We start from the raw sequence: 22,326 nt of genomic DNA on the forward strand, positions 1-22,326 counted from the left end.
GAGCATCAGACATGACACTGTATGCTAATCACACACAAACACAGAGAGCATCAGACATGACAGTGTATGCTAATCACACACAAACACAGAGAGCATCAGACGTGACAGTGTATGCTAATCACACACAAACCCAGAGAGCATCAGACATGACAGTGTATGCTAATCACACACAAACACAGAGAGCATCAGACATGACACTGTATGCTAATCACACACAAACACAGAGAGCATCAGACATGACAGTGTATGCTAATCACACACAAACACAGAGAGCATCAGACATGACAGTGTATGCTAATCACACACAAACACAGAGAGCATCAGACATGACACTGTATGCTAATCACACACAAACACAGAGAGCATCAGACATGACAGTGTATGCTAATCACACACAACACAGAGAGCATCAGACGTGACAGTGTATGCTAATCACACACAAACACAGAGAGCATCAGACGTGACAATGTATGCTAATCACACACAAACACAGAGAGCATCAGACGTGACAGTGTATGCTAATCACACACAAACACAGAGAGCATCAGACATGACAGTGTATGCTAATCACACACAAACACAGAGAGCATCAGACATGACAATGTATGCTAATCACACACAAACACAGAGAGCATCAGACATGACAGTGTATGCTAATCACACACAAACACAGAGAGCATCAGACGTGACAGTGTATGCTAATCACACACAAACACAGAGAGCATCAGACGTGACAGTGTATGCTAATCACACACAAACACAGAGAGCATCAGACGTGACAGTGTATGCTAATCACACACAAACACAGAGAGCATCAGACATGACACTGTATGCTAATCACACACAGAGAGCATCAGACGTGACAATGTATGCTAATCACACACAAACACAGAGAGCATCAGACGTGACAATGTATGCTAATCACACACAAACACAGAGAGTATCAGACATGACAGTGTATGCTAATCACACACAAACACAGAGAGCATCAGACGTGACAGTGTATGCTAATCACACACAAACCCAGAGAGCATCAGACATGACAGTGTATGCTAATCACACACAGACACAGAGAGCATCAGACATGACAGTGTATGCTAATCACACACAAACCCAGAGAGCATCAGACATGACAGTGTATGCTAATCACACACAAACACAGAGAGCATCAGACATGACAGTGTATGCTAATCACACACAAACACAGAGAGCATCAGACGTGACAGTGTATGCTAATCACACACAGAGAGCATCAGACGTGATAATGTATGCTAATCACACACAAACACAGAGAGCATCAGACATGACAGTGTATGCTAATCAGACACAAACACAGAGAGCATCAGACATGACAGTGTATGCTAATCACACACAAACACAGAGAGCATCAGACGTGACAGTGTATGCTAATCACACACAAACACAGAGAGCATCAGACGTGACAGTGTATGCTAATCACACACAAACACAGAGAGCATCAGACGTGACAATGTATGCTAATCACACACAGAGAGCATCAGACGTGACAGTGTATGCTAATCACACACAAACACAGAGAGCATCAGACGTGACAGTGTATGCTAATCACACACAGAGAGCATCAGACGTGACAGTGTATGCTAATCACACACAAACACAGAGAGCATCAGACATGACACTGTATGCTAATCACACACAGAGAGCATCAGACGTGACAGTGTATGCTAATCACACACAAACACAGAGAGCATCAGACATGACAATGTATGCTAATCACACACAAACACAGAGAGCATCAGACATGACAGTGTATGCTAATCACACACAAACACAGAGAGCATCAGACATGACAGTGTATGCTAATCACACACAAACCCAGAGAGCATCAGACGTGACAGTGTATGCTAATCACACACAGAGAGCATCAGACATGACACTGTATGCTAATCACACACAGAGAGCATCAGACGTGATAATGTATGCTAATCACACACAAACACAGAGAGCATCAGACGTGACAGTGTATGCTAATCACACACAAACCCAGAGAGCATCAGACATGACAGTGTATGCTAATCACACACAAACACAGAGAGCATCAGACATGACACTGTATGCTAATCACACACAAACACAGAGAGCATCAGACATGACAGTGTATGCTAATCACACACAAACACAGAGAGCATCAGACGTGACAGTGTATGCTAATCACACACAAACACAGAGAGCATCAGACATGACAGTGTATGCTAATCACACACAAACACAGAGAGCATCAGACGTGACAGTGTATGCTAATCACACACAGAGAGCATCAGACATGACAGTGTATGCTAATCACACACAAACACAGAGAGCATCAGACGTGACAGTGTATGCTAATCACACACAGAGAGCATCAGACGTGACAATGTATGCTAATCACACACAAACACAGAGAGCATCAGACATGACACTGTATGCTAATCACACACAGAGAGCATCAGACGTGACAATGTATGCTAATCACACACAAACACAGAGAGCATCAGACGTGACAATGTATGCTAATCACACACAAACACAGAGAGTATCAGACATGACAGTGTATGCTAATCACACACAAACACAGAGAGCATCAGACGTGACAGTGTATGCTAATCACACACAAACCCAGAGAGCATCAGACATGACAGTGTATGCTAATCACACACAAACACAGAGAGCATCAGACGTGACAGTGTATGCTAATCACACACAAACACAGAGAGCATCAGACGTGACAGTGTATGCTAATCACACACAAACCCAGAGAGCATCAGACATGACACTGTATGCTAATCACACACAAACACAGAGAGCATCAGACGTGACAGTGTATGCTAATCACACACAAACACAGAGAGCATCAGACATGACAGTGTATGCTAATCACACACAAACACAGAGAGCATCAGACATGACAATTTATGCTAATCACACACAGAGAGCATCAGACGTGATAATGTATGCTAATCACACACAAACACAGAGAGCATCAGACGTGACAGTGTATGCTAATCACACACAGAGAGCATCAGACGTGACAATGTATGCTAATCACACACAAACACAGAGAGCATCAGACGTGACAATGTATGCTAATCACACACAAACACAGAGAGTATCAGACATGACAATGTATGCTAATCACACACAAACACCGAGAGCATCAGACGTGACAATGTATGCTAATCACACACAAACACAGAGAGCATCAGACATGACACTGTATGCTAATCACACACAGAGAGCATCAGACGTGATAATGTATGCTAATCACACACAAACACAGAGAGCATCAGACGTGACAGTGTATGCTAATCACACACAAACCCAGAGAGCATCAGACATGACAGTGTATGCTAATCACACACAAACACAGAGAGCATCAGACATGACACTGTATGCTAATCACACACAAACACAGAGAGCATCAGACATGACACTGTATGCTAATCACACACAAACACAGAGAGCATCAGACGTGACAGTGTATGCTAATCACACACAAACACAGAGAGCATCAGACATGACAGTGTATGCTAATCACACACAAACCCAGAGAGCATCAGACGTGACAGTGTATGCTAATCACACACAAACACAGAGAGCATCAGACATGACACTGTATGCTAATCACACACAAACACAGAGAGCATCAGACGTGACAGTGTATGCTAATCACACACAAACACAGAGAGCATCAGACGTGACAGTGTATGCTAATCACACACAAACCCAGAGAGCATCAGACATGACACTGTATGCTAATCACACACAGAGAGCATCAGACGTGACAATGTATGCTAATCACACACAAACACAGAGAGCATCAGACATGACACTGTATGCTAATCACACACAGAGAGCATCAGACGTGACAATGTATGCTAATCACACACAAACACAGAGAGCATCAGACGTGACAATGTATGCTAATCACACACAAACACAGAGAGTATCAGACATGACAGTGTATGCTAATCACACACAGAGAGCATCAGACATGACACTGTATGCTAATCACACACAAACACAGAGAGCATCAGACGTGACAGTGTATGCTAATCACACACAAACCCAGAGAGCATCAGACATGACAGTGTATGCTAATCACACACAAACACAGAGAGCATCAGACATGACACTGTATGCTAATCACACACAGAGAGCATCAGACGTGACAATGTATGCTAATCACACACAAACACAGAGAGCATCAGACGTGACAATGTATGCTAATCACACACAAACACAGAGAGTATCAGAATTGACAGTGTATGCTAATCACACACAAACACAGAGAGTATCAGACATGACAATGTATGCTAATCACACACAAACACAGAGAGCATCAGACGTGACAATGTATGCTAATCACACACAAACACAGAGAGTATCAGACATGACAGTGTATGCTAATCACACACAAACACAGAGAGCATCAGACATGACAGTGTATGCTAATCACACACAAACACAGAGAGTATCAGACATGACAATGTATGCTAATCACACACAAACACAGAGAGCATCAGATGTGACAGTGTATGCTAATCACACACAAACACAGAGAGCATCAGACATGACAGTGTATGCTAATCACACACAAACACAGAGAGCATCAGACGTGACAGTGTATGCTAATCACACACAAACCCAGAGAGCATCAGACATGACAGTGTATGCTAATCACACACAAACACAGAGAGCATCAGACGTGACAATGTATGCTAATCACACACAAACACAGAGAGCATCAGACGTGACAGTGTATGCTGAAATCGCACACAGAGAGCATCAGGCTTGATAATGTATGCTGACATACACACAAAGAAACACAGAGAATGACAGACATGACGGTGTATGCTGAAATCACACACAAACACAGAGCATCAGACATGACCATGTATGCTAATCACACACAAAGAAACACAAAGCATCAGACATGATGCTGTATGCTAAAATACACATAAAGAAACACAGAGAACGTCAGACATGACGATGTATGCTAATCACACACAAACACAGAGAGCATCAGGCGTGACGATGTATGGTGAGCTGAGCTTCTTTCCATTGGACCAACATTTGGGAAAATGCTTACTTGGCCTGACTTTTTCAGGAGTGAAGACTTATGCTTAGGAAATCGGATCTGCACAGGAAAATGTAGGAGCATCTCAGGCTCCGGGGCACAGTGATAGCCATATCCTACCAGCACCCTTCTTCTCCTCTCCTGTTTGTCCTGGTCAGACAAAAGCTATCGCAGCAGGATGTCCTATGCCTTTGGACGCCAGCCTGAGGCTGGCTTAGATAGCTTATGCTTCACAGCACTCCCTATAGACACAGGGCTTTATGTGATAGCCCAGACAGGTGTACTGATGATAACACACTCCCTATATTTGTGAAGCAGTTATGGTATCCTTTCTCTTTACAACTGGGTTCATCAGTTTCTGAATACAAAAATATTCATATATGTTATGAATTGCACCATTTAGATGCAGAGCCTGAGGTAGGGGTTCAGCTCATAGCTCTTCGTGAGTGGTTTTCAGAGTGGTACACACACACACACACACACACACACACACACGGAAACCAAAAGGGAAGATACGGTGGCTATACATGGATGAAGGTGTCAGGTAAAGTGTAGACAGTGAAGATCAAACAAAGCCCTTGAGGCAAACCTGGAGCTATCTGGTTTTGAAAATAAAATTTTACTGAAATAAACACGACTATTTTATTTTATATAATATCTAGGCTAGTTTCACCCTACAATGGCAGCTTGAATAGTTGAAACAGTACTAAATCTGTCTCAATCCATGGTGAGTCCTCAAGCACCCACTGATCTCTCCACAGTCACTCCCCATTTGAAGCAGGTGTCTGTACTCTGTACCTTGATGGCAGTGAGGCATTGGTCACACTCCACCCAGGTGTTGAGGGTGAGGGGTGAAACGCACAGAGCCCAGCATGGCAACACCAACAGCTGAGAGGAAACCACTGCATACCAGCAGCTGTGTGAGCAGCCAACAGCTGCAGAGGCTGGGAAGTGAGCGTGAATGCCAGCTAATGGGATCTCATGAGGTAGTCCCAGCGTTGTGGTAGCAGCTCATCTTCCAGATTCCCTAGTTGAGGCTGGACCCTCATTGACTCTCCTCAACCGACCATTTCTGCCTGCAACCCCAATTCATTGCTCTCAAAGTGAAGATGGGGTCTCTCAGTGAGCTGGCTGAGCTCTGCCACCTTTCCCCTTGTTCTACTTTCTTCATGCTTTTTTCCAGCCATGCATGTCTGGAGAACAAGGACCACTCCCCAGGTTCTGAATCCGAACCTGCCATCTTCCCTCCAGCGCCAAAGCCACCTGCTGCTTCCTCTGCCTGTAATTTCTCTCTAGCGCCTTTTCTCACCTGCCACATCTGACTGATATTCTACTTTTCCTTCGTGCCTCATCTCAGAGTGCATTGATAAGATGAACCTTCTAGAGAGTCCCTTCCAAGTAGTCTTGAATATGTGTACTTTATAATATTTTGTTTAGTTCACGCAAACCTTTGTGTGCAGAAATGGACACATTTTCTTTTGTAAGATAAACACTATAACATTTGTACCACCTCGCATGCTTCCTGTCCAGTCTCTGGAAACCTCATAGACATGTGGTGTGAATTTGCTCTGAAGCCCTTTCCCCCTAACAGGTGCATTCTATCATATGCATGTATAAGCCATGCACATAATACATGTGTGAAATAGAACAAAGCACAATGAAATAGTGTAAAAAGTCTTTCTGATCAAAGATCCTGGCATTCTGGAGATTATCCACTTTGGTAGGCTTGATTGCCAGAGGTTACACTGTCTGTTTCACATATCCATGCACTGTGAATATCAGTGCAGTGGTCTAGACTCCTTTCTGCAGGTACGGCAGCTCTGCAGGTTGCCCATAGGCCTCAAGCTTCTGAGGCCTCTGGTCTCAGATTTTTTGCCATCACTGGTGAACTCCTGTTTGCCAGCTTCTTGGCAAAGGGGTAGACTTGAGCACTCTTCTGAGTTAGAGGTCATTGAATGTTACTGAAGGTGAACATATTAGTGCACAAATCCTGTTTGTTCTTAAATGGGGGGGGGGCGGGGAGGCTTATACATCTATGCACATACATGTAGAAGCCAGGTATTGGGTATTGCCTCTCTGCTCTTCACCTTATTGCACTGAGCCAAGGTCTCTCATTGAATGAGAAGCTAGCTGGGTGTTTCTGTTAGGCTGCCCGACTCCAAGGGCCTGCCTGTCTCTACCCACACCTGCTAGAAGTGTAGACAGACATGTACACGCCTACCTTCTTGACACAGGTGCTGGGATTTGAACTCAGGTCACCCAGACATTTCCCCAGCACCGAAATTTTGATATTTTAAAGTGTTTCTTTTAATTTTAATTTTTTTGTTATTTTAAAATATTTCTTTTAATTTTAATTCTGAGTCTCTGTGTGTATATGCATATAAGTGCAAGGTTGGCTTGAGAAGTTGGATGCCCCTGGAGCTGGAGTTACAAGTGTTTGTGAACTGCTAAATATGGGTGCTGACAATCAAATCTGAGTTCTTAACCACTGCCCCCACAGATTTTTTTGACAACACAAGTAGCTATGTGATGATAGAAACTTGGCATGCTGTCGCTCTGTCTGATGCTCTTCCACGCATGTTCGTCTTCCATGTATGTCCACAGTATGTGGGAGGGTTTTAGGCTGGAGGGATGTGATGATAGTGGGGGTGGTTGGAAGTCCCTGCTCTGTTTATGACCATGTCTGTCTCTTCATTTTCAGATACCACCCAGATGAACAACGCAGTGCCCACTTCTCCTCTGCTCCAGCAGATGGGACACCCACATTCATACCCCAACCTGGGCCAGATTTCTAATCCGTATGAACAGCAGCCTCCCGGCAAAGAGCTCAACAAGTATGCCTCCCTAAAGGCAGTAGGTAAGGACATCCTGCAAGAATCCTTTTCCTTTCTTCTTCACTTGGCTTCTGCCTATGGACTTCTTTGTTTTTTACCCTTATTTTTTTATTAAACCTATTTCCTCTGCTTATCTATCATCTTTCCGTCTGTCTATCATCTATCATTTATCTGCCTATCTGTATATCTGTATCTATCTATCTAGTAACCAATTTATGCATGTATCTATCTATGTATATGCCTATGCATTTATAAATCAATGCATGTGTGTCTATGAACCTATCATCTATCTATCCATGTATACATATATGTCTATTTATAAATCTATCATCTAATCTATGTATAAATGTCTATTTATGAATCTATCCCCTATTGTCTTTTTATCTATCACCTATCTATCTCTATCATCTATCTATCTATCTCTATCATCAATCATATCTATCTATCTATCTATCTATCTATCTATCTATCTATCTATCATCTATCATCTCTATCATCAATCGTATCATCTATCTATCTATCTATCTATCTATCTATCTATCTATCTATCTATCTATCTATCTCTATCATCAATCATATCATCTATCTATCTATCTATCTATCTATCTATCTATCTATCTATCTATCATCTATCTATCTATCATCTATCTTCTCTATCATCAATCATATCATCTATCTACCTACCTACCTACCTACCTACCTACCTACCTACCTATCTATCATCTATCTCTCATCTATCATCCTTCTACCTGTCCATCTAGACTCAAGACTGCCCAGCTGCTTCCTCTGGACTAATTGAGTCCTTCCTGCCTTTCTCTGGGGGCAGGCTGGTCATCTGGAGCACCTGTTTATTTAGGACTCTTTCCTGGGGAGAAAGACCTAGATGCTCATGGGCCCGCTTATGTGTAACCCCCTTTAGCATTCCCCATCTGCCCTAGGCAGTCCTCAGGATCCTCAGGTGTAGAATCTGGTCTATTAGTCCTAGTCCCATCACCACACATTCCCTGTCATCTCTGACAAGCTTATGGAGGGCACACAATGTTTGCTCATGCAGCCTTCTCTCCTAGGGAAGGGAGATTCTACAGCTACTATAAATGTTGATCTTACCAAGTGTACAGTACTACATTTGACTTCTGAAGCACGCTCTCTCACTGATCCATGGGAGAATACACAATTAGTAGCTCAACGACTAGATTAAGAAACCCTACTGAAGCAGCGATTCAACAGACCCCACAGCCGCAGGAAGCAGAGCCGAGGCTAACAGATGTTTCTGTTACCCAGCATCCACCTCTCTCTTGTGTCTCCTCTGTCTCTCCCACTTGAACAGGGCACCTTGCTCTCAGACACATTCTGCTGGGTGAAGTCACAGCCACAGCAAAGCCATCAGTTCCTGGTTAGTGATTGGTTGTGGCAACTCAGCTTCTCGGTGACACAGATGATCAGCACCCATTGTAGTAAACAGTACCTGGGCCCCAGTGTACCTTGGAAACTTTAACTGAGCTGGGTAAGATTGGAGTTCAGACATGGACATTTGAAAAAAATAAAGAGAGCTGCAGAGTTAGCTCAGTGACTCTTCTAGATGACCCTGACTCAATTTCCAGCACCAACAGCTTGTCTCATAACCATCTGCAACTCCAGTTCCAGGGATCCGACACCTTTTTCTGGCCTCCACAAGCACCAGGAATGCATGCATAAGGGGCACAAAGATACATGACTAACCATTCATGGATGTGAAAATTTGAAAAGGCCATAGTGTTCTAATAAGAAGCCAGCACTGAGGGCTACTGGCTTAGACCAGTCCACAAACCAGCATTCAGGAGAAGCGGACCCCATCTCCACTGCTCGCTCTTCATGTCCTCTCTCAAATCCAGTGCCTGCTTCCTACATTCTTGCTGACTCCAGACACAGGAAATCTGTTTCCCTCTTGTTACATCCTGTGAGTTCCATTTTCTAGTCCTGTTTTCGAGGAGAGGTTTCTAAGCCCACCTTCCCACCTCACCTACCACGCTTCTGAACTTGTATTTTGAGGAGCTGAAGAGCCAAGCAGATATGAACTCCAACCCTGGTTCTACCGCACAGCTTCCGTGTGACTTGCACAGCACCCAACCCCTGGCAGTCCCCAGTTTCCCAGTTTACAAAATGCACAGAGAGAAACAGTGAAATGAGCTAAGTCCCATCATTCATAATGTCCTTCTCAGATGGCCACTCCCGTGTGAGCAGCCATGCTGACTCCTTTCCCGGGTCTATCTTCTTTCAGGCTCAGCCTGAGTCCTCCTGACAGGTTTTCTTCCTTGTCCCTAACGTTCTCCTTATGGAGGATGCTTCTCCTTTACTGAAGGATTGACTGCCAGGACCTTTGTCATAGGACGACTCCTTCAGCCGGGACTGCCATCTGACTTCATGGTGGAGCTCTTTCTGCTCTTCTGGCCATTACAGCACCAACTCATTTATTCTCACAGTTTTAGATCCAGGAAACACTGGACAGGTAGAGGACACTACAGATATGCAATTGTTCACCTCTTTCTCCCAGCCCCTCAGGAGAGATGGGATAGCAGATATTCTTTGGTTGGTTCAGCTAAGAAATGCCCTAACCTCAGAACCCAAAGTTCAGACACTACCATGTGGCTCTGATGTTTGTGGTATCTAAGGTTGATAATAATAATAATAATAATAATAATACTCATTAAACAAATGTATTGGGACCTCACGTAAGGTCAGAGAGAGAGGCTATGTGGTTAATGTATCAGAAGTCGAAGAGCTCCTGTTCCCCAGTTGCCTAGGCCTTCAGGATGGAATAATGAGAAGAGATTGAGCCAGTGTATAGTGCCAAGGTCACGTGTTTAATAGACAGAAACGGGCTTTTCTACATTTCCTGACTGGTAAGACTTTCCCTACTAGCTATCCGAGTCTCGTGCTTTATTTCTCTGTCTCCCCCTCTTCTGTTCTATAGTCATCAATTTTCTTGATTCCACACTGTTCTTGCAAAACATGTGCATACTAAGCTGCATGTTTAACAAGGAAGGGAGAGGTAGTATTGCCCAGGAGAGCAGGCGAGAGCATCTTCACTGCTCACAGGGCTTCAATAACCTGCAAGCACTCTTCCGGTCCCCCCTCTCTTTCCTGAACCCCACACTTCAGTGATAAATAACATCTGTTGTTATATGGGATTCTTCTTTAGACACTAAGAATAATTGGTCCAGATGTGTTTCATTTCTTGTGGACTGGTCAAATCAATCCACGCAACTCATTTTTTTCCTCTTAGACCCCACACAAATCAGAGACTTAGTAGCTCTTAGGGTAAATAATTGATGAATGTTCCAACACAGCTCCTTCATCTTCTCTGGGGTTTCTGTGGGGTAGCTTTAGACAAGAAATGTCTGCAGAGAATTCGGAATGAAATTTGCAATCTGAAAATATGTTTGATGCTCCCTATGTAACTCTTTCTTCTGCAACCAGGGCCTTCTGGAAATTCTTTTGCATGAATGAATGAGCTTGCCTTTGACAAAATCAGAGACTAGCTGGATTTTTACGAAAATCATCTTTGTATCTTGTAGCAAAAGAAAGAATTTCTCTTGGGATTTTGGCCCCATCTATTCCGGGGCTGATGGACTTCCCTTCCTTTCCTTGAACAATTGGAGTTCTCAGGATTTTACTTAGTGGCGAGTGGGCTGGGGCCTCTCTTTTGAGTGGAGTGTCAGTTTGTGGCTGACTGAGGAACCACCTGACCTGTGGCTCCCCTCAGTTCCAGCATCAGTTTGTGGCTAACTGAGGAGCTGCCTGACCAGCGGCTCCTGGGACTCCAGCATCAGCTTGCATCAGTGAACTGCAAATCCCATAATAAATGTTCTTTCAAGGGTTCTTTATTAAGGTGTAATTCAAACCTGGGGTGAGTGGGGAAATGCATTTCATTAGAGGATCATTACCTCCCAGGGGCAAGGCTGTTTAAAAAACGGTCTGCCCTCTAAAGCTCTGCAGCCTCCCAGAGCCAGACTCACTGTGGGAGATCTTCCAGTCCAGCGGGTAAAGAAAGAAAATCCCTAGGAAATAAATCTACCTTGAAGGCTTTGATATCCAAAGTATGCAGTGCGTGTCTACCAGGTGCTCCCTCTAGTCTGGGCTCTGCCTTTACCAAGCTGTGTACCACGGAGCCAGCCAGTGAAATGCCTAGGTTTCTACTTCACATGATAGGCAAGGCAGCAGAGCTCGATAGCCCCCAACATCACTCCAATTTGTATAATTGTAATATTAAATCTTTCCACCTCTTCAGAGTAACTGTGGGGCTGAAACATCTCAAACACCTACTGCCGGTGTTGGTGGGAGATCATATTTGAAGGAAGGGTTATAAGTATATTTTATCCCCAACTCAGATCCCCAAACCTGCCTGCCTTTGTCTCTCATTCTATTTTTGCTGCTTAATTGAAATAACCCCATTCATACTTAGAACTTTCTTCTTTTAGACTTCAGGGCCTCAACACACCCCATACCAGGTGTGTGGCAGTAGAATGGCCTGTTCCCAGGGGCCCACTGCTGAGCTATTGGCGAAGGACTGAACACAGAGGCAAGTGTCAGGGGCTGAGCCACTCAGGGCTCGGGGAGTCTGCTTATTCTCCAGATACTGGATTGGCGCCCCTAGACTATAGGTGATACTGAGGCAAGGACCTGGCCGACCCCATCGACATTGTGTCCAATGCACGGCACCACACGGGGCATTTCAAACTATCAGTGTGATTTGTAAAGCCAGTAGATTGTCATGTGGTAGACATCATGCCAAGTCAGAACCTAAGGGGTCCAGGAGGAAGGAAGAATGTGTGTGAAACTAAAATTGGTCAGGTCTGAGTTTCAAGTGCCCCGGAAGGTATCCCAAAAGATCACCTGGTGCTCTCTCTAGAGCAGGGGAGACTCCATCACAAACAGGAAGCTGCCTGCAGTCTGCCTTTATCTCCCGTCTGCCCTGATCCATGGTTCCAGGTTTCTGAGGCTTGAACTCCTAGACTGCTGGAGGCTGCTGACCACAGCCCCTTATGTGACTCAGGGTAACCTTGGCCACCCAGTGTAAGAAAGAAGGAATTTCCAGCATGATAATGGAATGCTGCATAGCTTCATTTTAACCCGAAGTTTAATTTTATATTAAGGAAAATATTTTCCCTTTTGCCGTTGAACAGATGATGATTTTCCAGAATATATTACATCTTCTGATAAGAATGGAAAACGTCAGCAACATTGCAGGGATTCCCTCTCTATGCTCGCTGCTGGTATCTCTCAAACCAAAACCCAAAGAAAAATATGCAGTTCCCAGCCATGAACTGATTTCAGCTGGATTAATTTTTTTTTTAAGTTAGACATTAGCAGAGGCTAACACCACTGAATTCCAAAGCATCACGTGTCCAAGAGAGACAGAAGAACTTTTGTATCGTGGTATTGCTGGTGGAGAAACCGAGGCACAGTGTAGTTGAGTATCAGACTTCACATTCAAGATGGCTTGACTTGGAAATCCTTCTGTTTGCACAAAATGATGCCATTGTAGGGCTACTTGTGACTGTCAAAGCATATCACTGGGCTGAAGAGTTTCAAGGTTCCCCCAACATCCCCCACATTCTGTGGGGCCATCCCCACATCTCCCTCCTCCTGTGAGGCCATCCCCACTTCCCCCTCCTTCTGTGGGGCATCCCCACTTCCCCTCTTTTTCTGTGAGGCATCCCCACTTCTCCCTCCTGTGAGGCCATCCTCACATCCCCCACCTTCTGTGAGGCCATCCCCACATCCCCCTCCTTCTGCGGAGCCATCCCCACTTCCCTCTCCTTCTGTGAGGCATCCCCCACATCCCCCTCCTTCTGCGGAGCCATCCCCACATCCCCCTCCTCCTGTGAGGCATCCCCACATCCCCCTCCTTCTGCGGAGCCATCCCCACTTCCCCCTCCTTCTGTGGGGCATCCCCACTTCCCCTCTTTTTCTGTGAGGCATCCCCACTTCTCCCTCCTGTGAGGCCATCCTCACATCCCCCACCTTCTGTGAGGCCATTCCCACTTCCCCCTCCTCCTGTGGGGCATCCCCACTTCCCCTCTCTTTCTGTGAGGCCATCCCCACTTCTCCCTCCTTCTGTGAGGCATCTCCACTTCTCCCTCCTTCTGTGGGGGTATTCCCACTTCCCCTCCTTCTATGGGGCCATCCCCACATCCTCACCTTCTGTGGGGGTAACCCCACTTCCCCCTCTTCCTGTGAGGCCATCCCCACTTCCCTCTCCTCCTGTGGGGGCAAGGTTCACCAAGCTGTCAGTTTTTGCTGTGACACTAACAACTTTCCCACGATGCTGAATGCAACAGAAATATAACATATTTGGAATACAGTCTATCTGAGGTGAAATTTCAAGCAACAAATAGCACAGCTCCTGCTTTTCCAATAGAGGTTACTGAGAAATCATTGCAGTGGAATAACTCCATCCCAATGAAGTTAAGAAAGAATTCAGGACACCCAACCTTCCCTCATCTCTCTTTCCTTCCTACAGTCCTTGTTTGCTCTAGAAAGGTCCATTCTCTTTTTAATGATCAATTATCATCCCCAAATATTCCTCTAATGTCAGCTAGTGGCACCAAGTGTAGTGAGGTCTGTGGTACCTGTTTGGTACCACATCATCTTATTAAGTACACTCAATGGATTCACAGAAGAAAATGTGTTACTGCCTGGTCAGCCCATGACCTGACCTGAAGCTGGGGAAAGGTGACAAAAGACTGAGGCAAACTGAGAAATTTGATTAAGGAGGGGCATGACTTCCTTGGAGCCTGTGACTTGGGTGCTGGTCATACTAGTGTCCCTGAGCAAAGGAAGATCTGGGGCCCTAGGCCTATTTCCAGGTGACCCTAGTTGAGGGGAGAAGACATGGCAAAGCATAGCAGGCAGGGCATTGAGGTTTAATTCACTGTCCTGTGGCTCCAAGTTCCTCTTTGTTCAAGTGAAGAGAGGATAGGGTTCAGATCCCCAAGGTGTCCATGCAATCTGAAAGTTCTTTGGCACACCAGGGAGGCTCTGTAATCATTCTGGTCATAAGAGCCCTAATAAAAGATAACAAATGTTTATTGGGGATCACTCGTAATAGAAAGCTGCTGTGTTCCTCTGGTTTGTGGGTGCTGGGGTTGCAAACCAAACTCCGACCACCAACCAAGCGAAAGGGAAAAAGGGCAGGCATGCCTCGTGTCTATGCTTATAGTGTGTCAGCCCTCGCCCTAATGGCTGGCTCTAAGAGGCTATTGGCTGGATACATTCCCACAACACTGGGGAGTTTCCTACTTAAGGAAAAGCGACTCTGGAGAAGAGCCAATTCACTCACTCTTTCAACAGGGTCTTTCAGAGTTAGGCATTGTGGTAAGGCAGGCTATACACAATGCAGCATTTAAAACTATGGGCAGAAGGGCATGCTCTAATCTCGGACTCGGAGCATGACTTAACAATGGCATGCCCTCTTTCAGAAGAATGTCTACAGCAAATGGGAGCAAATTACATATCTGTCCACTTGTATACACATTAGCCAAACCAACCTCTCATAGTGAGGTGAAACTTGTAACCAGAGAACTGTTTGATAATCCTTCCTCTGCTGCTCTTGCCTGGGGTGTTCAGACTATGCCTCTTGATATCCCGTTATGTCTTGTAGCAACAGGTGCACACCTACTGCAAGTCCACACTGGCTCTCTTCCTTGTTCCCTGGGTCCCCTGAGGCCAGATTCCTTGGAAGCTGCTAGCTGAGGTAGCGAACACCACCTGGGTGTGAGGGTACCACAAGCAAGCACTTCTGCACAACCAGATCAGCATTTTCTCGATTGTTATTTTTTTAGGAAATTCTGATGGTGACTGGGCAGTGGCGACGCTTAAGTCACCGAAAGGTACCGTATTGCTTTTTCTGGCTCTTTGTCCAGGTGTTGTCAAACTCAACATTAAATCATGAAGGGCCAGAGAGTCCCAGTGTTTGTATGTGACCTAGTTACATGTGTGTCTTCTCCGATTGGTGACTACACGTCTGTGTAATCTCTAGTGCAGCAGTGTGTCTTGTAGCATGTGCGCGCATATGTGTGTGCACTTGGGTGTGGCGTCCATGCTTAGGGCAGTCGTTGGGCCATGTGCTATTTTTCCTTCACATCCCATTATTAGTTGTTTTAAGGAAATTCCTCTATCAGATGCATCTCAGGAAAGGCAAACTCATCAAAGAGAACTACAAAAGGTGGCAGAAACAAAACACAAGATCAATTAACCCTGGATGTATTACTGGTGGTACATGGGGAGGAACACAGTCCTCATGGGGAGATAAACACAGTCAAGTCTGAGGAGCTAGACTTTTATGGAACAGAATTTGTCTTCAACTTCCCAGCAGAGTGAGCAGCGGGACTAAGAAAGTTTTTGGGTTGAGTCTGAATTATCTAGTTGGGTGACTTGGTCAAGTGGTGGCTATGATTAAAACACTGATTCCCTACTATGTGCCAGGGTTCTGGCCCTTCACATTCGTTGTGCTACTGTACTGTCATGTCCATTCAGAACTAGGTCATTAATGTCCAAGTGAGGAAGAGTCACACTCATCTAAAGGGATCTGGTCACTAGCGGTGGTACTGTAACTTGAGAGTTGTTGTCTGATGCTAATGAGGAAGTTGTTCTCCAGGTGCTACTGTAACTTGAAAGTACGTCTGGTTGATGCTCATGGTAAGTTGTTCCCCAGGGGGTGGAGGGCAGGAAAAGCTGTTTTCACAACCAGCCATGAGCATGATCCCACATGATCCCACAGTGGGAAAGGAGCAGCTGTTCCCAAAGAGGGGAGGCAGAACTCTTTACTCATGTTAAACAAAGTAAGAGTTGGAGATAGACAATGCAAACTCCACCAGGCACCCGTGTGTCATTTTCACCTTCTTAGAAGATCACTCTGACTTCTCAGTGGGAACTAAAACATGGAAAGTTGGACTGGGGTTGGGACACCAATTAGGATGCTCTTGATCACAGATATGCTTCCACTGGCGTAGGGGAGAGAAGATGGAGTGGAGGATGGCAGGGATAAATAGTTATTCATCAGAAGAATGTGAGCACCCCACTGCTTGGGAACTTTTGATTTACTAGGTCTTGGGTGGAGCTCTAGGAGTTGAGTTCCCCATAAAGTCTGGTGCGCTGCACTGCCAACCTGGACACTTGACACTACTGCTGGACAGACATCTTGTTGGGAGACAAACACCCTTGAATGAAGACGTGGAACACCTTCCCAAGACTTAAGAAAGAAATAAAGAAGAAATTTGACAAAAGCTCCAGAGTTCAAAACTAATTTGGGTTGGAATCTGGGGGACACAACAGTCCCACCCTGGGAAGATGCCCATGTTTAATGAGAATCCCCTGGCTACCCGGCTATTGACTTGAGAGAGGAAGATTTGGGGTCCTGCATTGGATAACTGTTCACATGTCAAGTCCTATCTTTAGAAATACAAATAATCTGAAACACGACAGACCTACTAATTTGAGAGACATGTCCCGCCTTCTTCTGCCTGTGAAGAATAAAGCTATTAGGGTCCTGTGACAGCCCTGGGGAAGCGATCTGCATCCTGGCCTTTATCATTCTGCTGCGGTCTGATGCCTTCAGACAGTGTTTCAGGCCATGTCAAAAGCAAAAGCGTGAAAGCTGTTTTCTGCTCTCATGGGAGCCCCCACTGCCGCCCCGCTCTGCTTAGCTCACCTGTACTTATTTTGCATTGTGTGTGGTGGCAAATGTCATCAATTCAACTTATAGAGAAAACGTGGAAACAAGACTGGAGGTTTGTACTCTAGCTCTTCTTATGAGGAAAAGACAAGCTGGGTGACAACTTAGTCTCAGACGCACAGGAGGCCCAGTCCTGTCCTAATTTGCTGTTCTGGGTATCTTCAGCCAGTCCTTCAACTCCCCGGCCTGCATTTTCTTCCATTCAAGTGCTAACCAGACCTGACCCTACATAGCTCCTGAAATGAGACTTGATAGGCGTATTCAAAGTAGCAATGCTGTAAATTCCAAACCTTGATTTCCTGACCTGCAAAGTGGAGATAATCACACCAGATACTTCCTAGATGGCTGCAAAAGTGGAATAATGCTTTAAACACACGTGCTAGTCCCCGGCACAGAAAGCGGTAACTGCCTGCAGGTGATTACTGGTGTTATTTTGCTATTACCATCAAGTGAGGAAGGCCTGCTGCTCTGAAGAGTTCCTCTGCAATGAGAAGCTGTTAAACTTTGGTTAGCTCATTTCCCAAACACCCTTGACATCAGGTCTTTTATTTTAAGGTGGACCAGTTAGCATCTTAACAATTGATTTCTCCCATACTGTTGGGGGCCCACTTTTAGAACATAGGCAGAACTTGGTGAAGAAGGTAGGAGCTTGGTCTCTCCTGGTTTGGGTAAGAAATTGTAACTGTGCTAGCAAAATCCCTGTAGATCCTGTTTTTTCCTGCCTCTGTGTCTTCAACCATTGACCTGCCCTGTACTCCTGTTTCTGCCGTTGCTAAGAGAGAGGCAATCAGCAATCCAGTTCTCCACGGGGCTTGTGGGAGTAACTGTATGAGGCGGTGCAAGCCAATGTCTTAGCACAGGGCTTGGTATACAATAGGTCCAGAGGATGCATAGAAGAGGCCAGAGGTCTCTGTTCAACTCTTTGGAGATAACTGTTAGTAATGGTGAAGGAAACGTTTAGAAGCAAATACACAGGTAAGGGCACTGGGACCCTGTCCCTATCCCTCTCATGATAACCTGGGGTTGCCTTAGGCTATTACATCTCAGTAGGATCAGTGCTGGGACCAGACAGGGACATAAGGCTTAACTCTGAATAGCTGGAGATGCCAGGGCCTCCCACTGCTAAGGACCTGGATCTGTTAGTGTGTGTCTGTGGGGAGGGCTCCCAGCAGTTCTTCCTTTCGAGTGCCTTCTGAGTATTTGTTTATGCCACTGTGTCTAATACCAAACCCCAAATGCAAACACATAATCGGTGCCTCTGAGCACCAATTTTCACATGCCATAATTTTCCCAGGATGCATTTCCCCTCGTAATTCAGCAATTTTTACTCTATGCCCTGAGAAATGCAACTATTACCACAGTCAGTTTTTGATCATTTTCATTACTGAACAAAACAGCCCCCTTAGCTGTGTCTCTCCAAATCCCGTCCCTAGGCAACCAACACATGTACCTTTGATGTTTGCTGAAAAATATATTCCTCGTGGTGTTTAAAGCCATATCGCAGCTGAAAGAACATGTGTGTGGGGGGGGGGGCTCACATATTGTTTCCTGCTCTTCAGCTTATGGGCTGGGGGAGGGGGAGCGACTTGACAGCCAGAACGTCCCCTTTCCTCTGTTTACCTACCTCACAGAAAGACCCATGCTGCCTTGTCTGTCCTATGGCTTTAAAGTGATCCTTTAAAGGTTGAAAGCGGTATCTAGCCATAGTAGGTACTCAAATAATCGTAGCTGCTTCTTTCTCCCAAGAGACAGCTATACCAGCTGTGTCCACACCTGTGAACCCAGCACTCGGGAAACTCGGGGAGGAGAATCAGAAGTTTCAGACTAGCCTGATCTACACAGTGAGACAATCTCTTTAGAAAAGCATAAAAATAAACAAGGAAGAAAGAAATAAAAGGAGGAAAAAAGGAAGAGGGCAAATGTCTCTAGGTGACAGCTGTTCTTCTGAGGACTGTCACAGGAGGCATGGGACAAAGGTCACTGTTTAATTTGCTTGCATCTTCACCGGATGTAACAATGGAACCTGCACAGCCTGCCGTCCACACTGGTAAAATGCCCACCCAAAGGCAGCCTGAAGACATTACTTCGTGATATCCTAGCTTTGGCAATTTCCTGACTTGGGTTATTGGTTTGGTATCAAGCAGCAGGACACAGAGCAGGACGAACGGAGGTGATGAGAGCAGAAACTTCTTTTTTTAATAAAGCTCAAATACCACCCTCCCCTCTCCATTCTGCCCCTTTGAAAGCACAGGGAAGCCCTGGAGCTTTGGTGTCTGAGACCCCACAGGCATGAGATGAGCCCATGGAAAGAGTTTTCTGGCTTTCATAAAACACCATCACATCAAGACTGCAATAACAGTTTACTAGTTTAAAAGTGTGCCACTGTGAGTCTGAGCCAGCCGGACCCATACACTGCAGAGCTAGCTTCTGTGGTGCTCGCAGATCGCAGTAGATACTCAGCATAAATGCTGATAATTATGCATTACTAAACGAAGACAGGCAAAGCACTCGGGAAAATCTTGTCCTTTTCTTAAAACTGCTGAAACAAAACAGGATGGAGAAGTAGGAAAGTAGCGAGAGGTGGGCAGGTCTGTCATCCACACACAGATGTCAGGAATGGCAGTGAGGGGGGTCCACCTCGGAAACTCGGGGTTCCTCTCACCGTGTCTGTTATCTGTCACCGTGCAACACTGTAACGGAGAGGATCAGACCTCAGAGCTCAGAACTCCCCGGGCTCAGCATCCATTCTGAAGAGAACTCAGCGTCACTGACTTACATGAGGTGGGAGGTTCTTCTGGTCTCAGCTGAGTTTGCCCACACAGTGGGGTGGCTAGACACTGGCTCATCTAGACCACTTCATTGTGTTTTTGTTTTTTTCTGGAATGATAGAAGCTGCTCAGCTCCACAAGTCTCATCTCAATGAGAGAGCTGAGGCGAGTTTCAGTGCTGATGGAACCAGAGAGTAAAGAAACCCAGCAAGCCCTCTTCCGACCTGCACCTTTGTTCTGGCTGTGTAGATTGTTAGTCTTGGGGATGAACTCAGGGCCCAGTGGTAGAGAAGCAAACAAGAACTTTTCTTTCCAAGTTGCTTTCCTTCTCTTTTCTTCTTTCTGGAGGAGTTTAATGTCACATGGAGAGACGAAGAGCAAAAATTCCTTGATACCTTCAGCACCCGAAGCCTCACCAGTAGACTTTAGCTGGTCCAGGAAGAGGCAGTAAAGTAGAAGGAGGTCGGTGCAGAGGGTAGGAGGAGTTTTTCCTTTCCGTTGCTTTAGTCGAAGCTCACGCATGTACCTTTCACCAGGATGGAGGTGGGCTGGAAGACAACTACATCGTGGGTTTTTGAGAAGAGCTGTCTGTGTAGCAGCAGTGCCAGACCCAGGAAGGCAGTGTATGGACACAGCCCGCTCTGAGCCGCATTATGTCAGAGGCTCTGCGATTAGCCCTGGCTGGAGTCCGGCCCATACGCCTTTGTTCAGCAGCCCTGCTGGAAACGGAGACTGCCCAGCCGGCCAGTCTGAGAGAAGCGACCAAAGGCCCAGGGATGCAGAGGACCGGCAGTTACAAGAAAACAGTTTGTGGTGGTCTGGAGAGCTTCGATGTAAAGCCCAAGCCAGACAGGACCTTCTCCAGCAAAGGCAGCAAGACCTCCTGCGAGGGCCTCCAGGGTTAAGGAGTCCGAATGTCACTTTCTGTTTCTGGTTTTGTTTTTTTGTTTGTTTTGGTTTTTTCCTCTCATAGAGGCTTGCTGCAAAAATGACAGGGTGCTCCATGGGAAAAGCATCATTAGCACCTGGCTCAAATGCAATCCCCTCTCCTTGCAAGGCCCTGAACCAAGTAAACTGCTAACTGACCCCGAAGATAGTCTTCTTATCTCCCTCCATCTTGGCCCTGCTAAGAAGCCCTTAGACAGATCACGCCTCCTCTGCCTTTCCTGTTCCTGCCTGCTGAGAGGACTGTGGAACCTGGACAGCTTCCCAGAATGCATTTCAAAGGACTGGAGGATGCCAAAAACAACCTGAACTTCCCACTTTGCCTCTTACTTCTAATTTAGCTTGCGAAGGAGGAAGAAAAAAGGCAAAGACCCAGAAATCATTTCTATAGAAGTTAAAGTAAATATTGCTTACCATTACTAGAAGACTCTACAAATACAGTGGCGTAAGAGAAAGGTGTGTTTCTCTGCCATGTGGCCCCAAGGGGTCAACAGGGACCCAGAATTCCACCACTCCTGCAGCTTTAGCATCGCCAAGCTGTCACGGGGCAATGTCACTCAGCTTTCCCCCCCGCTGTGATAAAATCCTGAGGAGTATCTTAAACCGAGGAAGGGTTTATTTTTGTTGCAGATGTTTTGTTCATGGCCTTCTGGCCCTTTAGCTTTGGACCTGTGACACTACATGCATCCTGGTGGGTGGAAGGGTGTCAGGGTCCTAATTCTACTTCCTAAAATTTCCACTGTCTCTCAATAGTGCCATCAGCTGGTTAGAATTTTTATTGCTTAGACAGAGTTCCTGAATTCCTAGTTTCGGTCCATCATGGAGGGAGCAAGTGGTAAGCAAGGGGGGGGGGCAGGAAGGAGGAGGGAAATACCTAGTTTCATCTCAGCCCCCCAGATTCACTACTGCAGTCCTGAGCTGTGGCTTTCCCAGCTCCACGTGGGACGCATGAGCTACAGTTTGACTCCT

General features: G+C 45.7%; 1 protein-coding gene across 2 annotated transcripts in view; it reads left to right on the plus strand.

The window, feature by feature from the left end:
• The window catches only part of Shisa9 (shisa family member 9), a 321,088-nt gene that overhangs the window by 289,650 nt on the left and 9,112 nt on the right, over positions 1 to 22,326 (plus strand). The window contains exons 3-4 of one of the 2 annotated variants that reach the window (XM_075942050.1): positions 7,797 to 7,952; positions 15,753 to 15,800. In XM_075942050.1, the coding sequence (XP_075798165.1) occupies positions 7,797 to 7,952; positions 15,753 to 15,800 (204 nt within the window). The remainder of the gene's footprint in view (positions 1 to 7,796; positions 7,953 to 15,752; positions 15,801 to 22,326) is intronic. The other variant, XM_075942051.1, reaches the window with a different exon arrangement.

Source organism: Microtus pennsylvanicus, chromosome 11 (genome assembly GCF_037038515.1).
Source record: "Microtus pennsylvanicus isolate mMicPen1 chromosome 11, mMicPen1.hap1, whole genome shotgun sequence".
Lineage (NCBI taxonomy): Eukaryota > Metazoa > Chordata > Mammalia > Rodentia > Cricetidae > Microtus > Microtus pennsylvanicus.